This window comes from Somniosus microcephalus, chromosome 3 (genome assembly GCF_052327205.1).
Source record: "Somniosus microcephalus isolate GS21.2 chromosome 3, FLI_Smic_1.0, whole genome shotgun sequence".
Lineage (NCBI taxonomy): Eukaryota > Metazoa > Chordata > Chondrichthyes > Squaliformes > Somniosidae > Somniosus > Somniosus microcephalus.
The window spans coordinates 351,971,563-351,994,858 of NC_140989.1; the positions used below are offsets into that span (position 1 = coordinate 351,971,563).

Genomic DNA, 23,296 nt, shown 5'->3' on the forward strand with positions numbered 1-23,296 from the left:
TTCCTGGGATGTGGGCGTCGCTGGAAAGGCCAGCATTTATTGCCCATCCCTAATTGCCCTTTGAGAAAGTGGAGGTGAGCCACCTTCTTGAACCGCTACAGTCCGTGTGGTGAAGATACTCCCACAGTGCTGTTAGGGAGGGAGTTCCAGGATTTTGACCCAGCGATGATGAAGGATCAGCGATATACTTCTAAGTCAGGACGGGAACTTGGCGGTGGTGGTGTTCCCATGCACCTGCTGCCCTTCTCCTTCTAGGTGGAAGAGGTCGCAGGTTTGGGAGGTGCTGCCGAAGAAGCCTTGGCGAGTTGCTGCAGTGCATCTTGTAGACGGTATACACTGCAGCCACAGTACGCCGGTGGTGGAGGGAGTGAATGTTTAAGATGGTGGATGGGGAGCCAATCAAGCGGGCTGCTTTGTCCTGGATGTTGTCAAGCTTTTTGAGTGTTGTTGGAGCTGCACTCATCCAGGCAAGTGGAGAGTATTCCATCACACTCCTGACTTGTGCCGTACGCCCTTATTGGAGTCCTGCACCACTGGTTTGAGACTTGCAGGCTTTTTTAAGCTAGCATGCAATCTGATGATGGATGTTCAGTGGAAATAACGAGGTTTTCTGTAATGAGTTGTGCAGAAACATTGAAGGGCAAATAAACCTATAAACTTATTGGCCTGTAATTTGCCGTCGGCGGAGGAGCAGTGGCGTTTGCCGTTGGCCCCGAAGTAAGTTTCCCACAAAGATACTCGCGATCTCTGTGGCGAGAAATTCGGCTTTTCCGACGTTCAGTTGAAATCGGTGCAAGTTAATGGGGAATCCCTAGCGCGAGCTGCTGTGACGTCAACGAGCTGTCTTAAGCAGCCAATCACAATGCAGAATTCTCACAGACCGGGAACCAGGAAGTGGGTAAGCTTCTTTTAGTCTAACTTTGTAAATATGTTATAGAGAGCAAAACCAAAATTGGGGCTCTCACATGGGGCAAAAGGTAAACCTGAAATAAAGATGATCAAACTTTTTTTTTTTTTTTAATGTTGAAAGTTTCTTAAAAATTGTAATTTTTATTAAAATGGTTAAATTTGACACTCCTTAAAATTAGTTTTTCGGAGCCATAATGTTTGTTTAGCAGTCAATACGCTGTTAAAACCCCAGTTACATCTAATCCAAAAAGGATCTAACTTTGAATGGGGAATTTAACAGCGATGTTACTGCGGAAAAGCCCAAGTTTTCATCAGTTTCACTGATTTCCCTGATTACACTGATTGCCGGCTATGGGGGGTGGGATGGGGGAGACAACAGGTGTTGTCGGAGCAGTGAATGACTGACCGCAACTTCAGAACTTCCGCGCTAGGATACGCGTGCGCTACATCCTGAATCATAGAAAGTTACAGCACGGAAGGAGGCCATTTCGGCCCATCGTGTCCACACCGGCCAACAAAGAGCTATCCAGCCTAATCCCACTTCCCAGCTCTTGGTCCGTAGCCCTGCAGGTTAGAGCATCCCAAGTCCACATCCAAGTACTTTTTAAATGTGGTTAGGGTTCCTGCCTCTACCACCCTTTCAGGCAGTGAGTTCCAGGAAGTTGCGGTCAGTTTCAAAAGGAGTAATAACAGCCAACGCTGATCATTATTACCCACCGCAAATTCTGGCCCATTGTGGTTATCTTGAAAGATCGTTTACTGATATGGTTTCACGTTTGCCGGTGCTCAGCCAGGTATTTGGGGTTGATGACAGAAACTGCATACAGCACCCGAGGTTTCTGAGCACAACTATATTTTTTCTCCGGAGATGACTTATGTAATTTTACAGGAAGCTTCTGTTGCAGCTTCTGTATCCATGGCTCATCCCTAAAATACAGGATTTCAGCTTCTTCGCATTTTGTACATGCTTAAAGAAGTGGATGAAATATTTTTTTTCAATCAACATTCGTGTACAGCTGAAAGTTTCTGTCAGCCAGAACCTGCGGATCAAGAAAGCAGCTGCTGCCCGGCTTTCCAAAGACTGGGTTGACTGCATGCGGTCTTTAATAACATTACTTAGCTGAGCGAGGAGCAAGAAAAGAAAAAAAAACACTGCGGATGCTGGAAATCGGAAGTACAAACAGAAAATGCTGGGAACACTCAGCAGGTCAGGCAGCATCCGTGGAGAGAGAAACAGAGTTAACGTTTCAGGTCGATGACCCTTCGTCAGAACTGGAAGATGTTAGAGATGAACAGCTTTTGAGCAAGTGCAGAGCCAGGGAAAGGGAGTTGGGATGGGGGGGCGGAGGCGGGGTGGGAGACAGACCAAAAGGGAAGCTCTGTGTTAGGGCAGAGGGCAGGAGTGATTCAATGACAAAAGGGATGATGGTGCAAGGCAGTGGGACAAGTAAAGAAACAAAAGACAGATCCAGAGTTGGCTGAGCTCACCCACGGGTATAATTTATATTTACTAAGCCTCCGTTTTAAATAATGCATTATTTATTTAATAAAGGAGTAATAGATTAACTATCATCAAATATTGGCATTGCGGGCAGAGAGCACTCACTCCTTTTCTAATCCTCTTGTGATGTCACCATTCAACCCTTTTTAAAACTCACTCTGGTCTAACGTGAGACTGTAGGAGTCTACGTATTCCTAGCAAAAAATACTGAACTCGGAGAGGTTCAACAGAAAAGGTTTAATTGTTGAACACAAAATGGAGTCAGAGACTACACAAAGTACGACTGCCTTTCATCAGTGCACAGCTTCGACTGCTCCTCCCCCGCTCTGGACTTAACTATGTTGCAGATCCAGTTTCTTAAAGGTGTGATCCTTCTTAAAGGCATGACGCCTGATTTATAGTCTACGGACCGGAAAGCGGATTGTGTCCATTCTGTGATCGGTACGCCACACAGCTCCCCCCAGAATCCGCTAATAGGGAGTGTACGAACCGGCGTGGCAGCTTGATGGCACGGCTGGAACGGCTCTTGGCGGTTAGTGTCGGGAGCGGGGCGGTCGGACGCGTCGGGTTCTTAGGCGGTCTGCCCCACGGTGGGGGTTGGCCCACTTGAACGGGTTCGTCGGGCTCTAGGTGCGCCAGCTTGAGCCAGTCGACCGACACCTTGTCAGTTCTGCCGCCCACTTCGAGGAGGAAGAACTTGTTCCCCGTCTGGAGTACCTTGTAGGGTCCATCGTATGGGGGCCGTAGAGGTCCTCGGTGGGCGTCATGGCGCACGAAAACAAATTTGACCATGTGCAGGCTAGGTGGTACGCGGGTTGCTGGTTCGCCGTGCCGGCCGGTGGGTACCGGAGCGAACTGTTGTGCTCGGTTGGCGAAAGCGTGGCGTTGCAGGTCAGCCGACCAGGGGGTCGTGGCGGTGGGCAGGAACTCTCTGGGTACGCGCAGCGGCTGGCCGTACACGAGTTCCACCGCTGAGGCTTGCAGGTCTTCCTTGACCGCGGAGCGTAGGCCGAGTAGCACCCACGGGAGGCGGTCGATCCAAGCCTCGTCCTTGAGGCTGGCGCGGAGGGACGCCTTCATGGACCTGTGGAATCGCTCACACAGTCCGTTGGCTTGGGGGTGGTAAGCCGTGGTGCAGTGAACGGCCACCCCGAGGTTTTGGGCGATGGCGGCCCACAGATCAGAGGTGAACTGCGGGCCTCTATCCGACGTCATGTCGGAGGGGGTGCCGAACCGAGCGACCCAGGTACCGATGAACGCCCTCGCGATGTCGGCGGTGGTGGTGGACGTCAGTGGAATGGCCTCGGGCCAGCGAGTGGTATGGTCCACGATTGTCAGCAGGTGCGTGTGACCTTGTGATGGCGGCAGGGGGCCCACGAGGTCGATGTGGACGTGGTCGAACCTTCTTTCTGGCACGGTGAACTCCTCGAGTGGGGCTTTGACGTGCTGGTGGATTTTGGCACGCTGGCAAGCTATGCAGGATCTGGACCAGACGCGCACATCTTTGCGCAGGCCGCGCCAGACAAATCGGTTGGCCACCGGTCTAATGGACACGCGGGTGCCGGGGTGTGAGAGGCCGTGGACGATGTCGAACACCCGTTTTCGCCAGGATGCCGGGACTACGGGGCGGGGTTGCACCAAGGAGGTGTCGCATTTGACTGTGACAGCGGACGGGCCGCAGGCGACGTCGGTCAGTCGCAGCCCTGGGAGGGTTGTGGGCGCGGAGAGCAGATCGTGGTCGGTGCGTTGCTCCACTGCCAGTTGAGCATAGTCCACTGCCAGGTCGGCGCCGTGGACGCCGGGGCGGGATAGGCAGTCGGCCACCACGTTGTCTCGACCGGAGACGTGCCGGATGTCCGTGGTGAATTCGGACACCGCGGCGAGCTGGCGTTGTTGCCTGGCTGACCACGGGTCCGCAGATTTTGCCATCGCGAATGTCAGGGGTTTGTGGTCGACAAACGCGGTGAAGGGGCGGCCCTCCAGAAGAAATCTAAAATGGTGGACTGCCAGGTACAGTGCGAGGAGCTCGCGGTCAAAGGCGCTGTATTTGGCCTCCGGGGGGCGCAGTTGGCGGCTGAAAAAGGCCAGCGGTTGCCAGGCCCCGTCGACCCACTGTTCATACACGGCGCCGACCGCGTGGTCGGAGGCGTCTGTGGTGAGGGCCACCCTGGCATTCGGCTGTGGGTGAGCGAGCATGGTGGCGTCGGCGAGCGCCTTTTTGGTCGAGTCGAAAGCGGTCAACATGTCCGCCGACCACTCGATCGCCATTCTGTCTTTCTTACCCCGGAGGGCTTCGTATAGGGGCCGCATGAGGGAGGCCGCTCCGGGAATGAAGCAGTTGTAAAAGTTGATCATCCCCAAGAACTCCTGGAGGCCTTTGGTGGTAGGCCGGGGGAACTGCTGGACGGCTTGCACCTTGGCGGGCAGGGGAATGGCTCCGTCCTGCGTGATGTGGTGGCCGAGGAATTCGATCCTGCTGAGGCCGAATTGGCACTTGGCTGGGCTGATGATGAGCCCGTGCTCACTGAGCCGCTGGAACAGGGTGCGGAGGTGCTCGATGTGCTCCTGCTTGGAGGAACTAGCTTCCAGGATGTCGTCCAGGTAGACAAAGAGGAACTTCAGGTCCCGGAGGACCGAGTCCATGAGCCGCTGAAAGGCCTGGGCCGCGTTTTTGAGGCCGAAGGGCATTCGGAGGAACTCGAATAGCCCAAAAGGGGTGATTATGGCCGTCTTGGGAACGTCCGTGGGGTGGACTGGCACCTGATGGTAACCGCGCACCAGGTCGACTTTGGAGAAGACTGAGCGGCCGGCCAGTCTAGCCGAGAAGTCTTGAATGTGCGGTATGGGGTACCGATCCGGCGTGGTGGCGTTGTTTAGGCGCCGGTAGTCCCCACAGGGGCGCCATCCCCCGTCGGGTTTGGTGACGATGTGGAGTGGGGAGGCCCAGGGGCTGTTGGAGTGGCGGATGATGCCGAGCTGTTCCATTGTGGCGAACTCGGCCCGCGCGATCTCCAGCTTGGCCGGGTCCAGCCTGCGGGCGTGGGCATACACCGGTGGGCCTGTGGTGGGGATGAAGTGTTCTACCCCGTGCTTAGCAACCTTCGCGGAGAAGGTCGGGTTGGTGAGGGCTGGGAACTCAGCCAGGAGTGCTGAGTAGTTGAGCGGGTGCGGCACTGCCACGCCATTTCGGCGGGTTGGGGGGGGGCCATGGCGCCCAGGATAGGTGACATGGTGTTCATGTCCATGAGGCAGCGCCGAGGCATGTCGACCAACAGGCCGTGGGCGCACAGGAAATCCGCACTGAGGAGCAGGGAGAGCACCTTGGCGGTGATAAACTCCCAGTGGTAGCGGCGGCCTGCGAGGGCAATGGTGACGGTGCGGGTGCCGTACGTCCGGATGTCGGTGCCGTTGGCGGCAGCCAGCGCAGGGCCGTGGCCGCCTCGCTGGATCTCGAGGGCGGACGCGGGGATGATGCTGCGCTGCGCGCCCGTGTCGCATAGGAAACAGCGTCCGGAGGTGCTGTCCGTAACATACAGCAGCGCGCCCGCTTGCCCCACGGCCATCGTGTAGGCCGGTGTGGGGGCGGTTGGAAACTTGCAGGGATGGCTGCAGCGGCGTGCCCGTGCACCGAACCGGGTATGGAAGTAGCAGTAGCCCTGGGTCGGAGGGCTTGGGGGACGTGGGGGCCTGGGGGGCCTCGTGGCCGAGCGATAGAGGGTGGAGTGCGCGCCGACGCTGCGGAGGCCAGGTCGGGGGTGACGGCGTGGTTGGAGCTGGCGGACAGGAGCTTATCGGCTTCGTTGGCCAGGGCCTCGAGGTCCGTGAGGCTGGACGCCACGATCGCCGGGCGGATGCTGGGAGGTAGTTGGCGGATAAAGAGCGTGCGGAAGAGGGAGCCGGGCGGTTTCTCGTCAGTCAGCAAGCATGTGTGAGAGCAAGTCTGACGGCGTGGAGTCACCGAGGCCCGGGAGGTCGAGGAGGTGGCAGTTGCGCAAGAATTGGGAGGCTGTGAATTTTTTAATGAGCGCGGCCTTGAGATGTGCGTACTTGCCTTCCTCCGGAGGGTTTTGTAGTGTTGTCCAGACTTTCATTTGTGGAGCTGCCCAGGGAGGTGAGGAGGTAGTCGTACATCGTTGCGTCGGTGGTGATGCCGCGGAGTCGGAATTGCGATTCGGCTTGAAGGAACCAGGCGGTGGCCAGGTTCTCCCAGAACTCCGGCAGCTTCACAGAAACTGCGTTTGTGTCAGCCATGGTTACGCTTAGGAGTCGTCCTGAGCGTCGGGGTCACCAATGTAGGAGTCTATGTACTCCTAACAAAAAATACAGAACTCGGAGAGGTTCAACAGAAAAGGTTTAATTGTTGAGGCTGCATGCTGAACACAAAATGGAGTCAGAGACTACACAAAGTACGACTGCCTTTCATCAGTGCACAGCTTCAACTGCTCCTCCCCCGCTCTGGGCTTAACTATGTTGCAGATCCAGTTTCTTAAAGGTGTGATCCTTCTTAAAGGCATGACGCCTGATTTATAGTCTACGGACCGGAAAGCGGATTGTGTCCATTCTGTGATCGGTACGCCACAAGACGTTTTTTAAATGTGTTAACAGTTGCAGGCTGAACCATCCAAGTTCAAATCTAATGAGGGCTAGATTGGTTTGAGGAGAGATTCCCCCAAATTTATTTCCATAGCTCGACATTTGTGCTCCAAAACACTCTGCTGCACATATCCTATCCCACAACAGGCCTCACACGCCCATCACCCTTGTCCACGCTGACTGACATTGGCTCCTGATCCTCCCCCCGCCCCCCCCCCCCAATGCCTTAAATTTAACATTCGAATCCTTGTGTTTAAATCCCTTCGCGGCCTCACCCCTTCCTTGTCCCTGTAACCTCCCCTAGACCTACCACCACCCCATCCGCCACATTCTCCATTCCTCTAACCCTGGCCTCTTCTGCAAACTCCCCTCCCATCCCCTCACCCCACCACTGATGGCCGTACCTTTGGCCGCCTTGGACCCATGCTGTGGAATTTCCTCCCTTAACCTCTCCTCCTCTCCACCACCCGCTCCCTGCCACCCCGCCCCCCCCCCCCCACCCCTGTCCTTTTCAGACTCTCTAAAACCCACCTCATTGACCAAGCTCGTCATCGCTCCTTCTCTGGCTCAGCTCCCAGTTTTGTGAAGCACTTTGGAAGTTTATTTCAACGTTAAAGGCGCTATATAAATGCAAGTTGTAGCTGTGTTGGAACTTGTGTTCTCTTTGTTCTTTTATGTTAAAGGACAACATCTGCATCAAGAAGTGTTTGACAAATCTTTTTTCTCTTTGTTTATTCGTATGCAGTAAATCATGACTCACACATTCACTCAAGCGTGACATTATTCACAAGTGCAACCACTCCATGTATCGGAAGGTCCATCTGTATCCTCTTCAAAATCTGCATCTTAAAATAACGCTTTCTGAAACTGTAGTGAATCACTATCTTGCCAAGTCATTTTTTTTTAACACAGATATTGTCCCTTGCGGTGAGGGATGCTGATGCTAGTTCTACTTTATTTCCATCAGGCACTCTCAGAAAGAAAGACTTGCATTTCTATAGCACCTTTCACGACCACCGGATGTCTCAAAGCGCTTTACAGCCAATGAAGTACTTTTTTGAAGTGTCGTCCCTGTTGTAATGTAGGAAACGCGGCAGCCAATTTGCGCACAGCAAGCTCCCACAAACAGCAATGTGGTAATGACCAGATAATCTGTTTTAGTGATGTTGATTGAGGGATAGAAACATAGAAGATAGGAGCAGGAGTAGGCCATTCGGCCCTTCGAGCCTGCTCCACCATTCAATGAGATCATGGCTGATCATCCAAATTCAGTACCCTGTCCCTGCCTTCTCCCCATATCCCTTGATCCCTTTAGCCTTAAGAAATATATCCAACTCTTTCTTGAATATATTTAATGAATTGGCCTCCACTGCCCTCTGGCAGAGAATTCCACAGGTTCACCACTCTCTGGGTGAAGAAATTCCTCCTCATTTCAGTCCTAAATGGCTTACCCCTTATCTTTAGACTGTGACCCCTGGTTCTGGATTCCCCGGCCATCAGAAACATCCTTCCTGCATCTAGTCTGTCCAGGCCTGACAGAATTTTATAGGTTTTGATGAGATCCCCTCTCAATCTTCTAAACTCCAGTGAGTATAAGCCCAATCGACACAATCTCTCCTCATACGTCATTCCTGCCATCCCAGGTATCAGCCTGGTGAATCTTCGCTGCACTCCTTCCATGGCAAGAACGTCCTTCCTCAGGTAAGGCGACCAAAACTGCACACAATACTCAAGGTGCAGTCTCACCAAGGGCCTGTACAACTGTAGCAAGACATCCTTGTTCCTGTACTCGAACCCTCTTGCTACGAAGGCCAACATACCATTTGCCTTCTTAACCGCCTGCTGCACCTGCATGCTTACCTTCAGCGACTGGTGCACAAGAACACCCAGGTCTCTTTGCACTTCCCTTTCTCCCAATCTATTGCCATTCAAATAATAATCTGCCTTCCTGTTTTTGCCACCGAAGTGGATAACCTCACATTTATCCACATTATAGTGCATTTGCCATGTTTCTGCCCAATCACCCAACCTGTCCAAATCGTACTGGAGTTTCACGACATCCTCCTCACAGCATACCCTCCCACCCAGCTTTGTGTCGTCTGAAAATTTGGAGATATTACATCCAATTCCCTCGTCCAGATCATTAATATATTGTGAACAGCTGGGGTCCAAGGACCGATCCTTGCGGTACCCCACTAGTCACTGCCTGCCACTCGGAAAATGACCCGTTTATTCCAACTCTTTGCTTTCTGTCCGCCAATCAGTTCTCTATCCAAGTCAATACCTTGCCCCCAATCCCATGTGCCTTAATTTTGCACGCTAATCTCTTATGTGGGACCTTATCGAAAGCCTTCTGAAAGTCCAAATACACCACATCCACTGGTTCGCCCTTATCTATTTTACCAGTTACATCCTCAAAAAATTCCAGTAGATTAGTCAAGCATGATTTACCTTTTTGTAAATCCATGTTGACTTTGTCCGACCCTGTCACTGCTTTCCAAGTGCTCTGCGATTACATCTTTTATAATGGACTCTAGCATTTTCCCCACTACCGATGTCAGGCTTACCGGTCTATAATTCCCTGCTTTTTCTCTACCACCTTTTTTGAATAGTGGGGTAACATTAGCTACCCTCCAATCCATGGGTACTGTTCCAGAGTCTATCGAGTTCTGGAAGATGACCAGCAATGCATCTACTATTTCTAGGGCCACTTCCTTAATACCCTAGGATGTAGATTATCAGGCCCTGGGGATTTATCGGCCTTCAGTCCCATCAATTTTCCTTAACACCATTTCCCTACAAATACTGATTTCTTTCAGTTCCACCCTTTCATCAGACCCTATGTTCCCCGGCATCTCTGGGAGGTTGTTTGTGTCCTCCTTTGTGAAGACAACCAAAATATGTATTTAGTTGGTCTGCCATTTCTTTGTTTCCCATTATAAATTCCCCTGATTCTGACTGCAAGGGACCTACGCTTGACTTCACCAATCTTTTTCTCTTCACATATCTATAAAAGCTTTTACAGTCAGTTTTTATGTTTCCTGCAAGCTTACTCTCATATTCTATTTTCCCCTTCTTAATTAATCCCTTTGTCCTCCTTTGTTGAATCCTAAACTGCTCCCAATCCTGAGGATTATTGCTTTTTCTGGCCAATTTACATGTCCTCTTCTTGGATCTTATGCTATCCCTAATTTCCCTTGTTAGCCATGGTTGAGTCACCTTTTTTGTTTTATTTTTATGCCAAACTGGGATGAACAAATTCTGTAGCTCATCCATTCGGTCTTTGAATGTTTGCCATTGCCTATCCACCGTCAACCCTTTGAGCGCCATTCCCCAATCAATCCTACCCAACTCGCTCCTCAGACCATCGTAGTTTCCTTTATTTAAATTGAGGACCCTAGTCTCTGAGTCAACTACTTCATTCTCCATCTTAAATGAAGAATTCGATCATATTATGATCGCTCCGACCCAAGGGGCCCCGTACAACAAGATTGCTAATTAATCCTTTCTCGTTACATAATACCCAGTCTAAGATGGCCTGATCTCTGGTTGGTTCCTCGACATATTGGTCCAGGAAACCATCCCGTAAACACTCCAGGAATTCCTCCTCCACAGTATTGTTACTAATTTGGTTGGCCCAATCTATATGTAGATTAAAGTCACCCATGATGACTGCTGTGCCCTTATTGCATGCTTCTTTAATTTCCCTTTTAATGCCATCCCCAACCTCCGCCTTACTGTTGGGAGGTCTATATACCACTCCCACTAACGTTTTTTTCCCCTTAGTATTTCTCAATTCTACCCATACAGATTCCACATCATCAGAGCTTCATTACAATTGTGTTAATCCCTTCTTTAACCAGTAATGCTACCCCACCTCCCTTTTTGCCTATCTTTCCTGAATATCGAATACCCCTGGATGTTGAGTTCCCAGTCTTGGCTATCCTTGGATAAATATTGGCCAGGACACCGGGGATAACTCCCCTGCTCTTCTTCGAAATAGTGCCGCGGTATCTTTTACGACTACCTGAGAGAGCAGACGTGATCTTGGTTTAACATCTCATCCGAAAGGTGGCACCTCCGACAGTGTAGCACTCCCTCAGCACTGCACTGGAGTGTCAGCCTCGAGTTTTGTGCTCAAGTCTCTGGAGTGGGACTTGAACCCACGACCTTCTGACTCCGAGACGAGGGTGCTACCAACTGAGCCACAGCTGACAATACGTCATCGTTAGACGCAGGGTAAAGCTCCTTTTACCTTAGTCCCAATCTCCAAAGAAGACCACCTATTGCAGAATGTGACATTTTACCAATTCCTACACCATCCATCTGGTCTCTCTGAATGAGATTGACAATTTAGTGTGAATTTAGAGCGCTAGTTTTGTGCATAAGTAACTGGATTGAGGTGCAGGACCCTTACAGCCAGCAGATAGAGGAGATTTTCACCCGGTCAGCTTCGAACCAGTGTAAGCAACTACAACTTACATTTATATAGCGCCTTTAACGTAGTAAAATGTCCCAAGATGCTTCACAAGGAGCGTTATCAGACAAAATTCGACAGTGAGCCACATAGAGATATTAGGAGAGGTGACCAGGAGCTTGGTCAAAGAGGTAGGTTTTTAAGGAGCGTCTTAAAGGAAGAGAGAGGTTTAGGAAGAGAATTCCAGATCTTGGGGCCTAGGCAGCTGAAGTCATGGCTGCCAGTGGTGGAACAAAGGAAATCAGGGATGCGCAAGAGGCCAGAATTGGAGGAGCGCAGAGATCTCGGAGTGTTGTAGTGCTGGAGGAGGTTGCAGAGCTAGGGGCCCAGTTTTCCATTGGCCAACCTGATCTTTTAGGTCTTCTGGCCACACATTCATTGTGCTGTAGATACATTTTCAAATGCAGTTCTTCTGTCTTTGGAATCATAGAGCTGATAGTGTAATCCCAGCAGTGGTGGTAGGATCGCTGCTCTTTGGGTGCTATGCCTATCGTGCCTTTGGTTGACCTTTCACTATAGCGAGAGTTCAGCTCACTCCGTGCTCCCAGTGCACAATTGATAACCTGCTGGTAGTGCTCCGGGGTCAAGGGGCTGTTTATTTGGCACCAACAACGCTTCAATAGTTGTTGGTCACCCTTTAAGCTACCTTGCTACTGAGGACGAGAAATGACTGGGAGCAGGACAGTGATGTAAAACCCCTCCATTTCAGAATGCAGCTTCGGAAGTCCTGTAGTGAGGGTTGCCCCTTTTTTGGAATAGAGGTGTGTCCACCTGTGATGTACCAGAACATCTGTATGGAGCGTGCTGAACGAGCGCATCCCTTCTAACCTGCGCACCAATCCTAGGAGCAGGTGTGGGATAAATTTGCTGTTCTAAGCAAGACACCTGAGGTAAAGCTCTAAGCTTTTTGAAGAATTAGAGGGAGAATGCACAGCATTCTGGCAACTGTTAAGCTATTTTCCAAATGCACAAGGTGGGCCCTTTTTTTTGCAGGGCACACTACACTGCTCTACCAGCGTGTTTGGCTTGTGATCCACTAAATGGAACAACTCACAAATACCAAGCGCGCTGCCAACCTGCTTGCTTCACGCTCAGGGACTCGAGGCTACTGCTGGGCTGGGCACTTAACACACATCTCCGTCATCTTTCTCAATCCAGCATTTGTCCTTTTTTCTATCTACTTGCAGGAGAAGGCAGCAGGTGGCAGTATATGTAGACTGTGGGTGGGGATTAACTAATCTAAGATATTTGACTCCTTGCAAGGAGAGAGCACTCTGAAAATGCCAGACATCTTCCCCCCAAGCTTACAGCTAGTACTGTCCTTTGTTCTTCATTATCTCCCTGCTCGCTCACCCCCTCGCACATAACCCACTAAAATATCTCACTATTTAAGTTATGTTTCAAGGACGTCTTTCCAGTTTCTAAAATGTGTTCTGTGAGCCTCTCGGTGCCAAACAGAGGAGATGGGGCAGTCCTCTGCTGAGCACCTCACTGTAGTCTGCACCACTCACTCCTTCCTATATGGCGAGCAACAGCCCAGACCCTTCGCCGTTGGGAATACACTTAGTGAGTTGCAGAACGGAGCCCCTCGATTGTGCCGTTGAGAACAAATGAGGAGGAGCAGGTGGAGGTGGCATTGCAGGAAATGCAACCTGCTGGCTGGAGAGACCTTTTCAAGAGCTCCTTCAGCTGCTAAGCCGAGGAATTCAGACCTCCCCGGCGTGTAGTTTGATAGCGGCTTAGCAAGTATTTCATGCAGTCATTTGCCAGTATGCCAAGCAACCTTCAAGGTTCGTGGGCATCCACAAACTACATCTGCCTCCCCCCCCCCCCCCCCCCCCACCCATCAGTCTGAGCATCGCCCTCTGTAGCAGAGACTCCTTCCTAAGTTCAATCTTAACAACTGCTCAAAATCAGGCTGCCCACATCATGAGCTTTATTTACAACATTCTAGGGGCGATTTTAACCCTGCTCGCTTGGACAGTTAAAATCGCCCGCGAGACTTGGCCCGCTGAAGTCTCGCTCTCTGCCCATAGGTTCGGACTTTAGCCTGCTCTTCTGAGCAGGTGGGAAAGTCACTCGCCAAAAACTGGCGGGGGGGGAGGGGAGGGGTCCTTCTTTGAATATGCAGATCGGGCTCCAATGATGTCACCAGGGCCCAGCTGCTATTTTAACCAGAGGCCTGTGCGGGGAAGCCGTTGTGACTTTCTCGCTTGGCCAAACTAGCGCGAAGAGGAGCCGTGGCCAGAAGAGGCCCAAACAGGTAGTTTTGTTTTTTACTTCCCTTGTGCGGCACAGAGGAGCAGGGGTCTCCTGTTCTTGCCGAAGTATTGGGCGCATGTGCAGATAACTGTTTTGCATTGCATGGTACAGACACTTAACTAATTGTGTTATTGGTGACTCCCTTAAAACTCGTGTTGAGTGATGATTGATTTTGCACGTGCTCGAGGCCCCATTCTGCTGCTGGAGTTCTTTTTCTTCTTTGAGCTGCTCCATGGCAATGTCCCTTTGCATGCATACCAATGCAGGGTTGACGGGGTAATTAACCAATCATCTCCATTCTGGCCAGCACTTGTGGTATCACGATAGGCAGTTTAAAAAAAAAAAAAAAAAAATTTTTTAATCACTCTATTTGTGTGAATGTGATCGCATAAATCAGGGGTGGCCCACTTTATGAAGTGCAGCAGCCTGCAAAACAAATTTGTACTGACAAGCAGTCACAAGCGTTAAATATTGGATACCAGTATGCTCACTGTTACTTGTTTCGGCAAGAGATGTTGAAATGCGATACTTATGCTTTTGTTTCCAAATATTTAATTGAAATCTGGATTTTTTTCCCAATTTAATTTTTCTTTCTCATTCTCTTCCCTTTTTTCCTTTAATGTTTCCCACATTACAACAGTGACTACATTCCAAAAGTACTTCATTGGCTGTAAAGCGCTTTGAGACATCCGGTAGTTGTGAAAAGCGCTATATAAATGCAAGTCTTCCTTGCTTCCTTCCTTGCTCCCTTCCTTCCTTCCCTCCTGTTTCATTTCCCCGTCCTTTATTTACTCTCTGCCTCTTTCCCTCATTCTTCGTGTCACATCTCCTACCACCCTCCCACCCATCTGTCTCATTTTTCCTTGATTTTTATCTCCCCTTCCCTCATTCCCTTTTTATCTCTTTTTTACTCTCTCTGCCTCGTAAATGCCAAGCTTGGACATACAGTTTGTCTCATCAGATTTTCTGAGTGTATCGTATCTTCTAGAACCGATCTTGGCTGCTTTAGGCTTCAGGTTGAGAGAAATCATGTTCCCATCTTGTGTTACACACGGACTTATACCTTCTGGGTATTTTGTACTTGGAAAAAGAAGGAAAGAAACTAGGTAGACCAGGAATACAGAGAAAAAGTTTGAAGACTGATGTCCATGGCATTGCAGACTGAAGGAGCTCGGGTGCATTAGAAAGCTGGGCCAAATACCAGACACATCACGAAACATTAGAGTTCAGTGACCATACACTGTATTATAAAGTAAAGTCTCTTATTTATTACAATAGCAAAATACTGCGGATGCTGGAAACCTGAAATAACAACAGAAAGTGCTGGAGACACTCAGCAGGTCAGGCAGCATCGAGGGGAGAGAAACAGGGTCAACGTTTCGGGTCGAACCCTTCGTCGGAACTGGAAAAAGTTAGGGAGGAGAGATTTTTAAGCAGGGGCAGGGAGGAGGGGAGGAAAGAACAAAGGGAAGGTCTGTGACAGGATGGAAGGCAGGAGAGATTGACTGACAAAAGGAATGATTGTGCAAGGCATAAAGAGAGGTAATGGGACAAGTTAAAAAAAACAAAAGCTGGCTCTAGATGAGGTGTGAATGATAATGGCAGCAACATTAACAGCTACCATGTGAGGAAACAAGAGGAAAAAAATATATAAAGAAATACAGGGGCCAATTTATAGTCTGAAATTGTTGAACTCTATGTTGAGTCCAGAAGGCTGTAAAGTGCCTAATAGAAAGATGAGGTGCTGTTCCTCGAGCTTACGTTGAGCTTCGTTGGAACAGTGTAAGAGGCCGAGGATGGAGAGGTCAGAGTGGGAGTGGAGGGGAGAATTAAAGTGACAGGCGACCAGAAGCTCAGGGCCATGCTTGCGGACTGAACGGAGGTGTTCCCCAAAGCAGTCACCCAATCTGCGTTTAGTCTCCCCGATGTAGAGGAGAGCGCATCGTGAGCAGCGAATACAGTATACTAAATTGCAAGAAGTACAAGTAAATCGCTGTTTCATCTGGAAGGAGTGTTTGGGGTCCTGGAGACTGGGAAGGGAGGAGGTAAAAGGGCAGGTGTTGCATCCCCTGCGCTTGCACGGGAAGGTGCTAGGGGAAGGGGTGTCGGGGGTGTTAGAGGAGTGGACCAGGGTGTCGCGGAGGGAGCGGTCCCTTCAGAATGCTGAAAGGGGAGGTGAGGAGAAGATGTGTTTGGTGGTGGGATCATGCTGGAGGTGGCGGAAATGGCGCAGGATGATCCGTTGAATGTGGAGGCTGTTGGGGTGAAAGGTGAGGACAAGGGGAACCCTGTCGTGGTTCTGGGAGGGAGGGGAAGGGGTGAGAGCAGAAGTGCGGGAAATGGAAGTGCCTTGAATCCTATCACAGACCTTCCCTTTGTTCTTTCCTCCCCTCCTCCCTGCCCCTGCTTAAAAATCTCTCTTCCCTAACCTTTTCCTGTTCTGACGAAGGGTTCAACCTGAAATGTTGACTCCGTTTCTCTCTCCTCGATGCTGCCTGACTTGCCGAGTGTTTCCAGCACTTTCTGTTGTTATTTCCTCTTATTTATTAACCAACCCAAGAAAAGAATCCACATAAAAGCAGCTTTTTGCAAAGCAATTACTAAAGCAGTTCATTCAACCTTGCTTAAATCAGGAAGATAATTGCCTGTGTTTTAGATGAAAATATTGCCGAGTTGGTTGGAATGCAAGAGTTTCTCTGCAGCACAGGCTGAGGAACTGGGAGATGCAAAACAGACACTGCAGCACCACCACTGATGGGAGGGTGTAATTACAGTGTGACAAGTTTACATAGGCACTCTTATAAATATGCATACACACGGGAGAAGGAAATAGGGAGGTAATGGAGGAAGGGTGGGAAATGGTAATTAGAATGGGAGGAGGCTCTTGTGGAGTATAAACACCGCTATCGACCAGTTGGGTCAAAGGGCCTGATTTTATGCTGTAGATTCTATGTAATACGAACATCGAAATTTATAATGGAAAAAAAAGTTGGTAAGAAATGCACACATTTAAGATTTTTAATATATTATAGATTTTTTCCCCTTACCATTGAAATAGGTTGCTTTTCGGTAGATTTAAACTGTTTACTTGTGATACAGATACGTGCATTTGCACCTCAAACTTAGCTTTGATCTGTGCTCATCCCTGTACACTAGACCGGAGCTTACAATTCAGAATCTTCATTTTCTTTCAGCGACTGGCAGCTATCCCTGTGACCTCATTTGTCAGTGACCAGGCCAAGAGCCAGTTTGAGAAGTACATTCGCTTCTGCTTTATCAAGGTCAGTCTACTGGTTTAAACGGTGGAGTAGTGCCAGGGTCTATTCACCAACCCTGCTGCTGAGAATTCACAAAGCACAAACTAAAAGCATGTATTGGCACATCTCTAGTTAGTACGTTGTATAAATTGTCTTTTTTTCTTTTTTTAACAGCAAGATAGTACATTGGATTCAGCAGAGACCATTCTGAGGAACTGGAAATGAAAGCCATTGCTTCACTGAAGTCTAGTTACTGTCACTAATGAGCAGAATTGTATACATCAACCTGTATTGGCCTCAAATTTCTTTGAGTAAAACCAGTAGTCTTCATCTCTTTATTACCTAAAAGCACTGAATTGAACAGGTCAAAAATTGCAACATTTGGCAGCCTGCTGAATATCATTTGGGCTTTGAAACTTCATCTGTTAGTGGTTGAAATTGGTGTGGTTCCTCAGTACAATGACACATATCAGCACTGAAATCCATACGGTACATACGTGGCAATCATCATACTTCTCTCGCTATATAGTAGAAAGGGCTGAAATCTAAGTAGATTTCCCGAGTTCTCGCCCAGGGTGAGGTACTTTGCACGCTTTGTCAAAATCTTAACTTTCTGTCCAAACGGACAGTACCACTCGCCACAGGCAAAGACTTGGAAAATCTACCCTATAGCGTTTGTTTTTACCCACATGGAGCTCGTTCCCTTAAAATGCAGCGAGGCAGTAGAACTGAGGATGAAATAATTCACGGCACATCAGCTACTAACATCTTTTGGCGAGATAGTGCAGTTTCTGATTACCAGTGAGAATCGTTTGTTCTCCAGAATTCAAGCTTCTAAAGGCCGTTTTATAAATGTTTGTTTATAAAAACTAACTTTCGGAACTTTCCCTTTTAATAAAAGCAATCGCTGGCTTGCAGGGTTTTAATGACTAACTTATTCAAAAATGTATGTAATGTGCACTACATGGGGAAAGTGAAAGGTGGGCTTTGACAAATAACTTTTGTTCCTTGGTCATTGTATCTAGTTAGCTGTGATGTACTTTTAAATATATTGGCATGAGTCTACTGTGAATTTCTGTTTCTGTTGATCATACTATGATTGACTACATTGCTCTCCTGGTCATCCTCCACCCTCAGTCGACTTTAGTTCATCCAAAACTCTCTTGCCCGCATCTTGTGCAACGCCAAGTCCCACTCGGCCGTCAACCCCGTCCTCGCTGAGCTACCTTGGCTCCTTGTCCCCCAGTACCTCAGATTTAAAATGATCATCCTTATGTTTAAATCCCTCCATGGCCTCGCACCTCCCTATTTCTGCAACCACCCCCCACCCTCAACTCTCCCATTCCTCTGACTTTGCCCTTTTGCGCATCTTTCTCCCCCTTTCCCCCACCAGTGGCAGCCGTGCCTTCAGCCACCGAGTCTGCTTGCTTTGGAATACCTTCCCTAAAATCCTCTGCCTTTCCATATACTTCTCCTTTACGATCCTCTTTTTTAATTAAAAAATCACCTCTTTGACAAACTTTTGGTCACTGTTATGAATCTTATGATCCATGAAGAAAGACTCATGAAATAACATTGGACGGCCAGATGGTGGCGCCGTCCAAGGAGTATAAATACTCGGGCGTGGGCCCAGCTTGCCCAGGACATTTTGTAAACGGGAACTAGTGAAAGATAACTAGACCTCCATGTTTTGAAACAAGTTGATTAAAGCCTTGCTTTATACTCAAACTAAGTGCGTAGTGAGTTTTATTACGTCAGTCACTCCTCGGCATCCATTTGTTTTTGTACTGTGATGCACCTTGAGACAATTTCCTATGTTAAAGGCACTATATAAACGTGAGGTATTGTGGTGTACAAGTTGGGCATACATTATAATCCTGTGCATTCAGTAGTAAATGGAGTATATTGTACATATATGATGCACTGTTCCTGTCACGTGATGTTAAACTCACAAAGTTTCACACTTGTATGTTGTGTCTCAGTAACATTCATAAGAACATAAGAAATAGGAGCAGGAGTAGGCCATACAGCCCCTCGAGCCTGCTCCACCATTCAATAAGATCATGGCTGATCATCGACCTCAACTCCACTATCCTGCCTGATCTCCATATCCCTTGATTCCCCTAGAGTCCAAAAATCTATCTATCTCAGCCTTAAATATATTCAAAGACTCCGCATCCACAGCCCTCTGGGGCAGAGAATTCCAAAGATTCACAACCCTCTGAGTGAAGAAATTCCTCCTCATCTTAAATGGCCGACCCCTTATCCTGAGACTGTGCCCCCTAGTTCTAGACACTCCAGCCAGGGGAAACAACCTCTCAGCATCTACCCTGTCAATACCCTTCAGGATCTTGTATGTTTCAATGAGATCACCTCTCATTCTTCGAAACTCCAGAAAGTATTCAACATAATGCAAGTCCACATCATTATATTACAAGTTTTTTCTATCTTCACACTCTTCCCTTGGTGAAGTAATGGAAGGATTTGCAGGTTGATGAACATTCCTCCCTATAAGGTTGTTAGCCCTATATGTTGAGAGGGTTTTATGGGCTCCCACAATGCTTAAGATGTGTGGGGGTGGGGGGGGGGTGCGCACCCAGGCCCGTCCGGACCCGAATATTCCACTGGATGGCAACCCACAATTGAGAGCAGAAGCAAAATACTGTGAATGCTGGAAATCTGAAATAAGAATAGAAATGTTGGAAAATACTCGGCAGGTCAGGCAGCATCTGTGGAGAGATAAACTGAAACAGGTTCAACACTGCAATCATATCCATTGTTGACTGGGTATCCCTGTTTGTGGTATTTGAGATGTTTTGGGATGTGGACAAACAATTATTTTGGGCTTGTCATGATACTTAGGCAACCTACGCAAAGTGATCGATTTGCAGTGACTTCATTAACAGGAGCCCGTGCTTCATTGTTTGCTATGTCTAACATGCTGAAATCTTGATACATCACAGGAGCATTTCCAAACTTCGCAACGTTGCACTGAAAATCCCAATTCAACGCCAAACCGCCATGCCCGGCATTGGAACTTTTTAACCCTTTATTAACCTTTTAGGGGTAGGGTGGCATAGTGGCTATGTTACTGCACTAGTACTCCAGGGGCCTGGACTAATGATCGTGAGTTCAAATTCCACCACGGCAGCTGGGGAATTTAAATTCAATGAAATAAATCTGGAATAAAAAGCTAGAATCAGTAATGGTGACCATGAAACTAACGGATTGTCGTTAAAATCCCATCTGGTTCACTAATGTCCTTTAGGGAAGGAAATCTGCCGCCCTTACCCGGTCTGGCCGAGATGTGACTCCAGACCCACAGCAATGTGGTTGACTCATAACTGCCCTCTGAAATGGCCTAGCAAGCCACTCAATTGTATTCAAGAAGGCGGCTCACCACCACCTTCTCGAGGGCAATTAGGGATGGGCAATAAATGCTGGCCTTGCCAGTGAGGTCCACATCTCATGAATGAATTTTAAAAAGCTTTGGTCTTAACCATAGCTTCCACACATTGCACCACACACAAGCCATAACTCCAAGCTCCCATAGTTCCCGATTACCTTTTTCCTTACCCATAACATTTTTGGAGATATTAGGTTTCTCTTTCGCCCAAGATTTTGTTGTACAGAAGCAGCTGCAACTATTACTCGTATTGGCGATCACTAATTTTATTCAACTGGGGATCAGAGGGAGTTGGGAGCCAGATTTTTTTCTTTAAATGCTGCACTTAGCTTACTTATTGTTTCGACAATTTGTCTTTCATAGCACATCCCTGCGTGACCTTTGACACTCTGTCCTCCCAAGCGATCTGGGTTCGTAGGCCCGAGTGAGTGCTTGGTCCTACTGTTCCAGTGCCACTGGCATCTCATGTCTGACAATAGCTGTTTCACCTATCCTATTCGGGCTTTTTATAACCCACTTGCTAGGACAGAGTTCCCACGGCTTATTTATCGTACTTGGGCTGTAAGGTCAGAACTCTGACATCCAGTTATTCTTCCTTATCTTCTTTTTGAACCATTCTTAAGTTCTCTTGGCTTGTCAGCACTCCCTTGTTATTCTTCAACAGTTTGCCATATCACTGCAGCCTTTGATCCCATATACACATCTTATAGATGACAGTTCGCTCTACGTATCAGAATTTTGCCTTTTCTGTCGGCAGTGTCCTTGTTACAATCTTATTGGCGTCCGCTACATCAGTAGTGTCCTTGTTTTCTAGGCGCATAGATTGGAACTGCTATGGGAATCTGACCTCTTTCCGTATCGTTCTATTTTTGCAGAAACTTAATTTTAGCTAGCATAGCACAATGATCCATAACGAAAATCATCCGTCTTTTCAAATCCCACCACGGTCTCGCCCCTACCTATCTCTGTAACCTCCTCGGGTTGTACAACCCTCTGAGATCTCTGTGCTCCTCCAATTGTGGCCTCTTGCCCATCCCCGATTTTCATTGCCCCACCATTGGTTGCCGTGCCTTCAGCTGCCTCGGCCCTAAGCTCTGGAATTCCCTCCCTAAACCTCCTTTAAGGTGCTCCTTAAAACCTACCTCTTTGATCACCTTTTGGTCACCTGTACTAATAACTCCTTGTGTGGCTCCATGTCAAATTTTGTTTGATAACACTCCTGCGAAGCACCTTGGGACGTTTTTCTATGTTAATGGTGCTATATAAAGGCAAGTAATTGTTGTTGTACAACAGAGGGAAGGGAAATGAAGTGGAAGTGGATGATACCTCAGCGGTTATCTCTTCAGGCTCCAGATGGTGCTGTTGTGCAGGGCCTGCAGTTTTTATTCACTAACCTAACAGATGAAGGAACACTCAGTGAGGATCATACCAGACAAAAAGTTAAGAGTCATATCATCTGGGTAATTATATATAGCTCCTCCCACATCCACAGAACAAGTCAACGTTTCTAAGAACTAAAAGAAACCCATTCTATTCTGCAAAGATTGCTACGATCTCATGGGCACTGTTCTATTGTGCTCCCATATAACCTGCTGTTTCTATTGCTATGTCGTATTGTTTGCAAACTGGGACCCTAAGTAGACACTAGATTTTAACCTGTTGTTGTAAATGAACAAAATAGAAAGCTGTACTACAAGAAACAAAGAAAGCCAATGACATACTTTTGAAATATAGTCACTGTTGTAACGCATGGAAACGCAGCAGCCAATTTGTACACAGCAAGCTCCCGCAATAATGTGCCTTTAGTGGATGTTATCAAAATTTACAGGCAATGGCGTGTATTTTAATTCCCTCCTAAAATAGGTAAAGTCTATCATGGGTGACATAATTATGTAAAACCTTTTGAAATGATTGTTGCAGAAAAACTACAGACTGCATATGCTACTTTGGAGATGCAATTCTTTTGAAAATCAGACCTTATATAGAATCATAGAATAGAATCATAGAATGGTTACAGCACAGAAGACCATTCGGCCTGTCGAGCCCGTGCCAGCTCTATGCATAAGCACTTCAGCTAGTCCCAATCCCCCGCCCTTTCCCCATAGCCTGCAATTTTTTTTCCATCAGGTACTTATCCAATTCCCTTTTGAAAGCCACGATTGAATCTGCCTCCACCACCCTTTCAGGCAGTGCATTCCAGATCATAACCACTTGCTGCGTAAAAAAAGTTTTTCCTCATGTCGCCTTTGGTTTTTCTGCCAATCACCTTAAATCTGTGTCCTCTGGTTCTTCACCCTTCCTCCAATGGGAACAGTTTCTCTCTACTCTGTCTAGACCCCTCATAATTTTGAACACCTCTATCAAATCTCCTCTCAACCTTCTCTGCTCTAAGGAGAACACCCCAGCTTCCCCAGTCTATCCACGTATCTAAAGTCCCTCATCCCTGGAACCATTCTTGTAAATCTTTTCTGCACCCTCTCTAAGGCCTTCACATCATTCCTAAAGTGCAGTGCCCAGAATTGGACACATTACTCCAGTTGAGGCCGAACCAGTGTTTTATAAAGGTTCATCATAACTTCCTTGCTTTTGTACTCTATGCCTCTATTTATGAAGCCCAGGGTGTATGCTTTTTTAACCGCTTTCTCAACCTGCCCTGCCACCTTCAACGATTTGTGCACATACACCCCCAGGCCTCTCCGTTCCTGCACCCCCTTTAGAATTGTACTCTTATACTGCCTCATATCGTTCTTCCTACCAAAATGTATCACTTTGCACGTTTCTGTGTTAAATTTCATCTGCCACGTGTCCGCCAATTCCACCAGCCTGTCTATATCCTCTTGAAGTCTATCCTGCTCAATGTTCACTATACCTCCAAGTTTTGTGTCATCTGC

The 23,296-nt window shown here is 48.1% G+C and overlaps 1 protein-coding gene across 8 annotated transcripts in view; it reads left to right on the forward strand.

The window, feature by feature from the left end:
• The window catches only part of LOC147122349 (kynurenine--oxoglutarate transaminase 3-like), an 88,024-nt gene extending 70,111 nt beyond the window's left edge, over positions 1-17,913 (forward strand). For all 8 annotated transcript variants that reach the window (XM_085983403.1, XM_085983401.1, XM_085983404.1 and 5 more), the window contains 2 exons: positions 16,937-17,023; positions 17,174-17,913. In XM_085983403.1, the coding sequence (XP_085839529.1) occupies positions 16,937-17,023; positions 17,174-17,224 (138 nt within the window). In that variant the 3' untranslated portion in view covers positions 17,225-17,913. The remainder of the gene's footprint in view (positions 1-16,936; positions 17,024-17,173) is intronic.
• Positions 17,914-23,296: the final 5,383 nt, after the last annotated feature.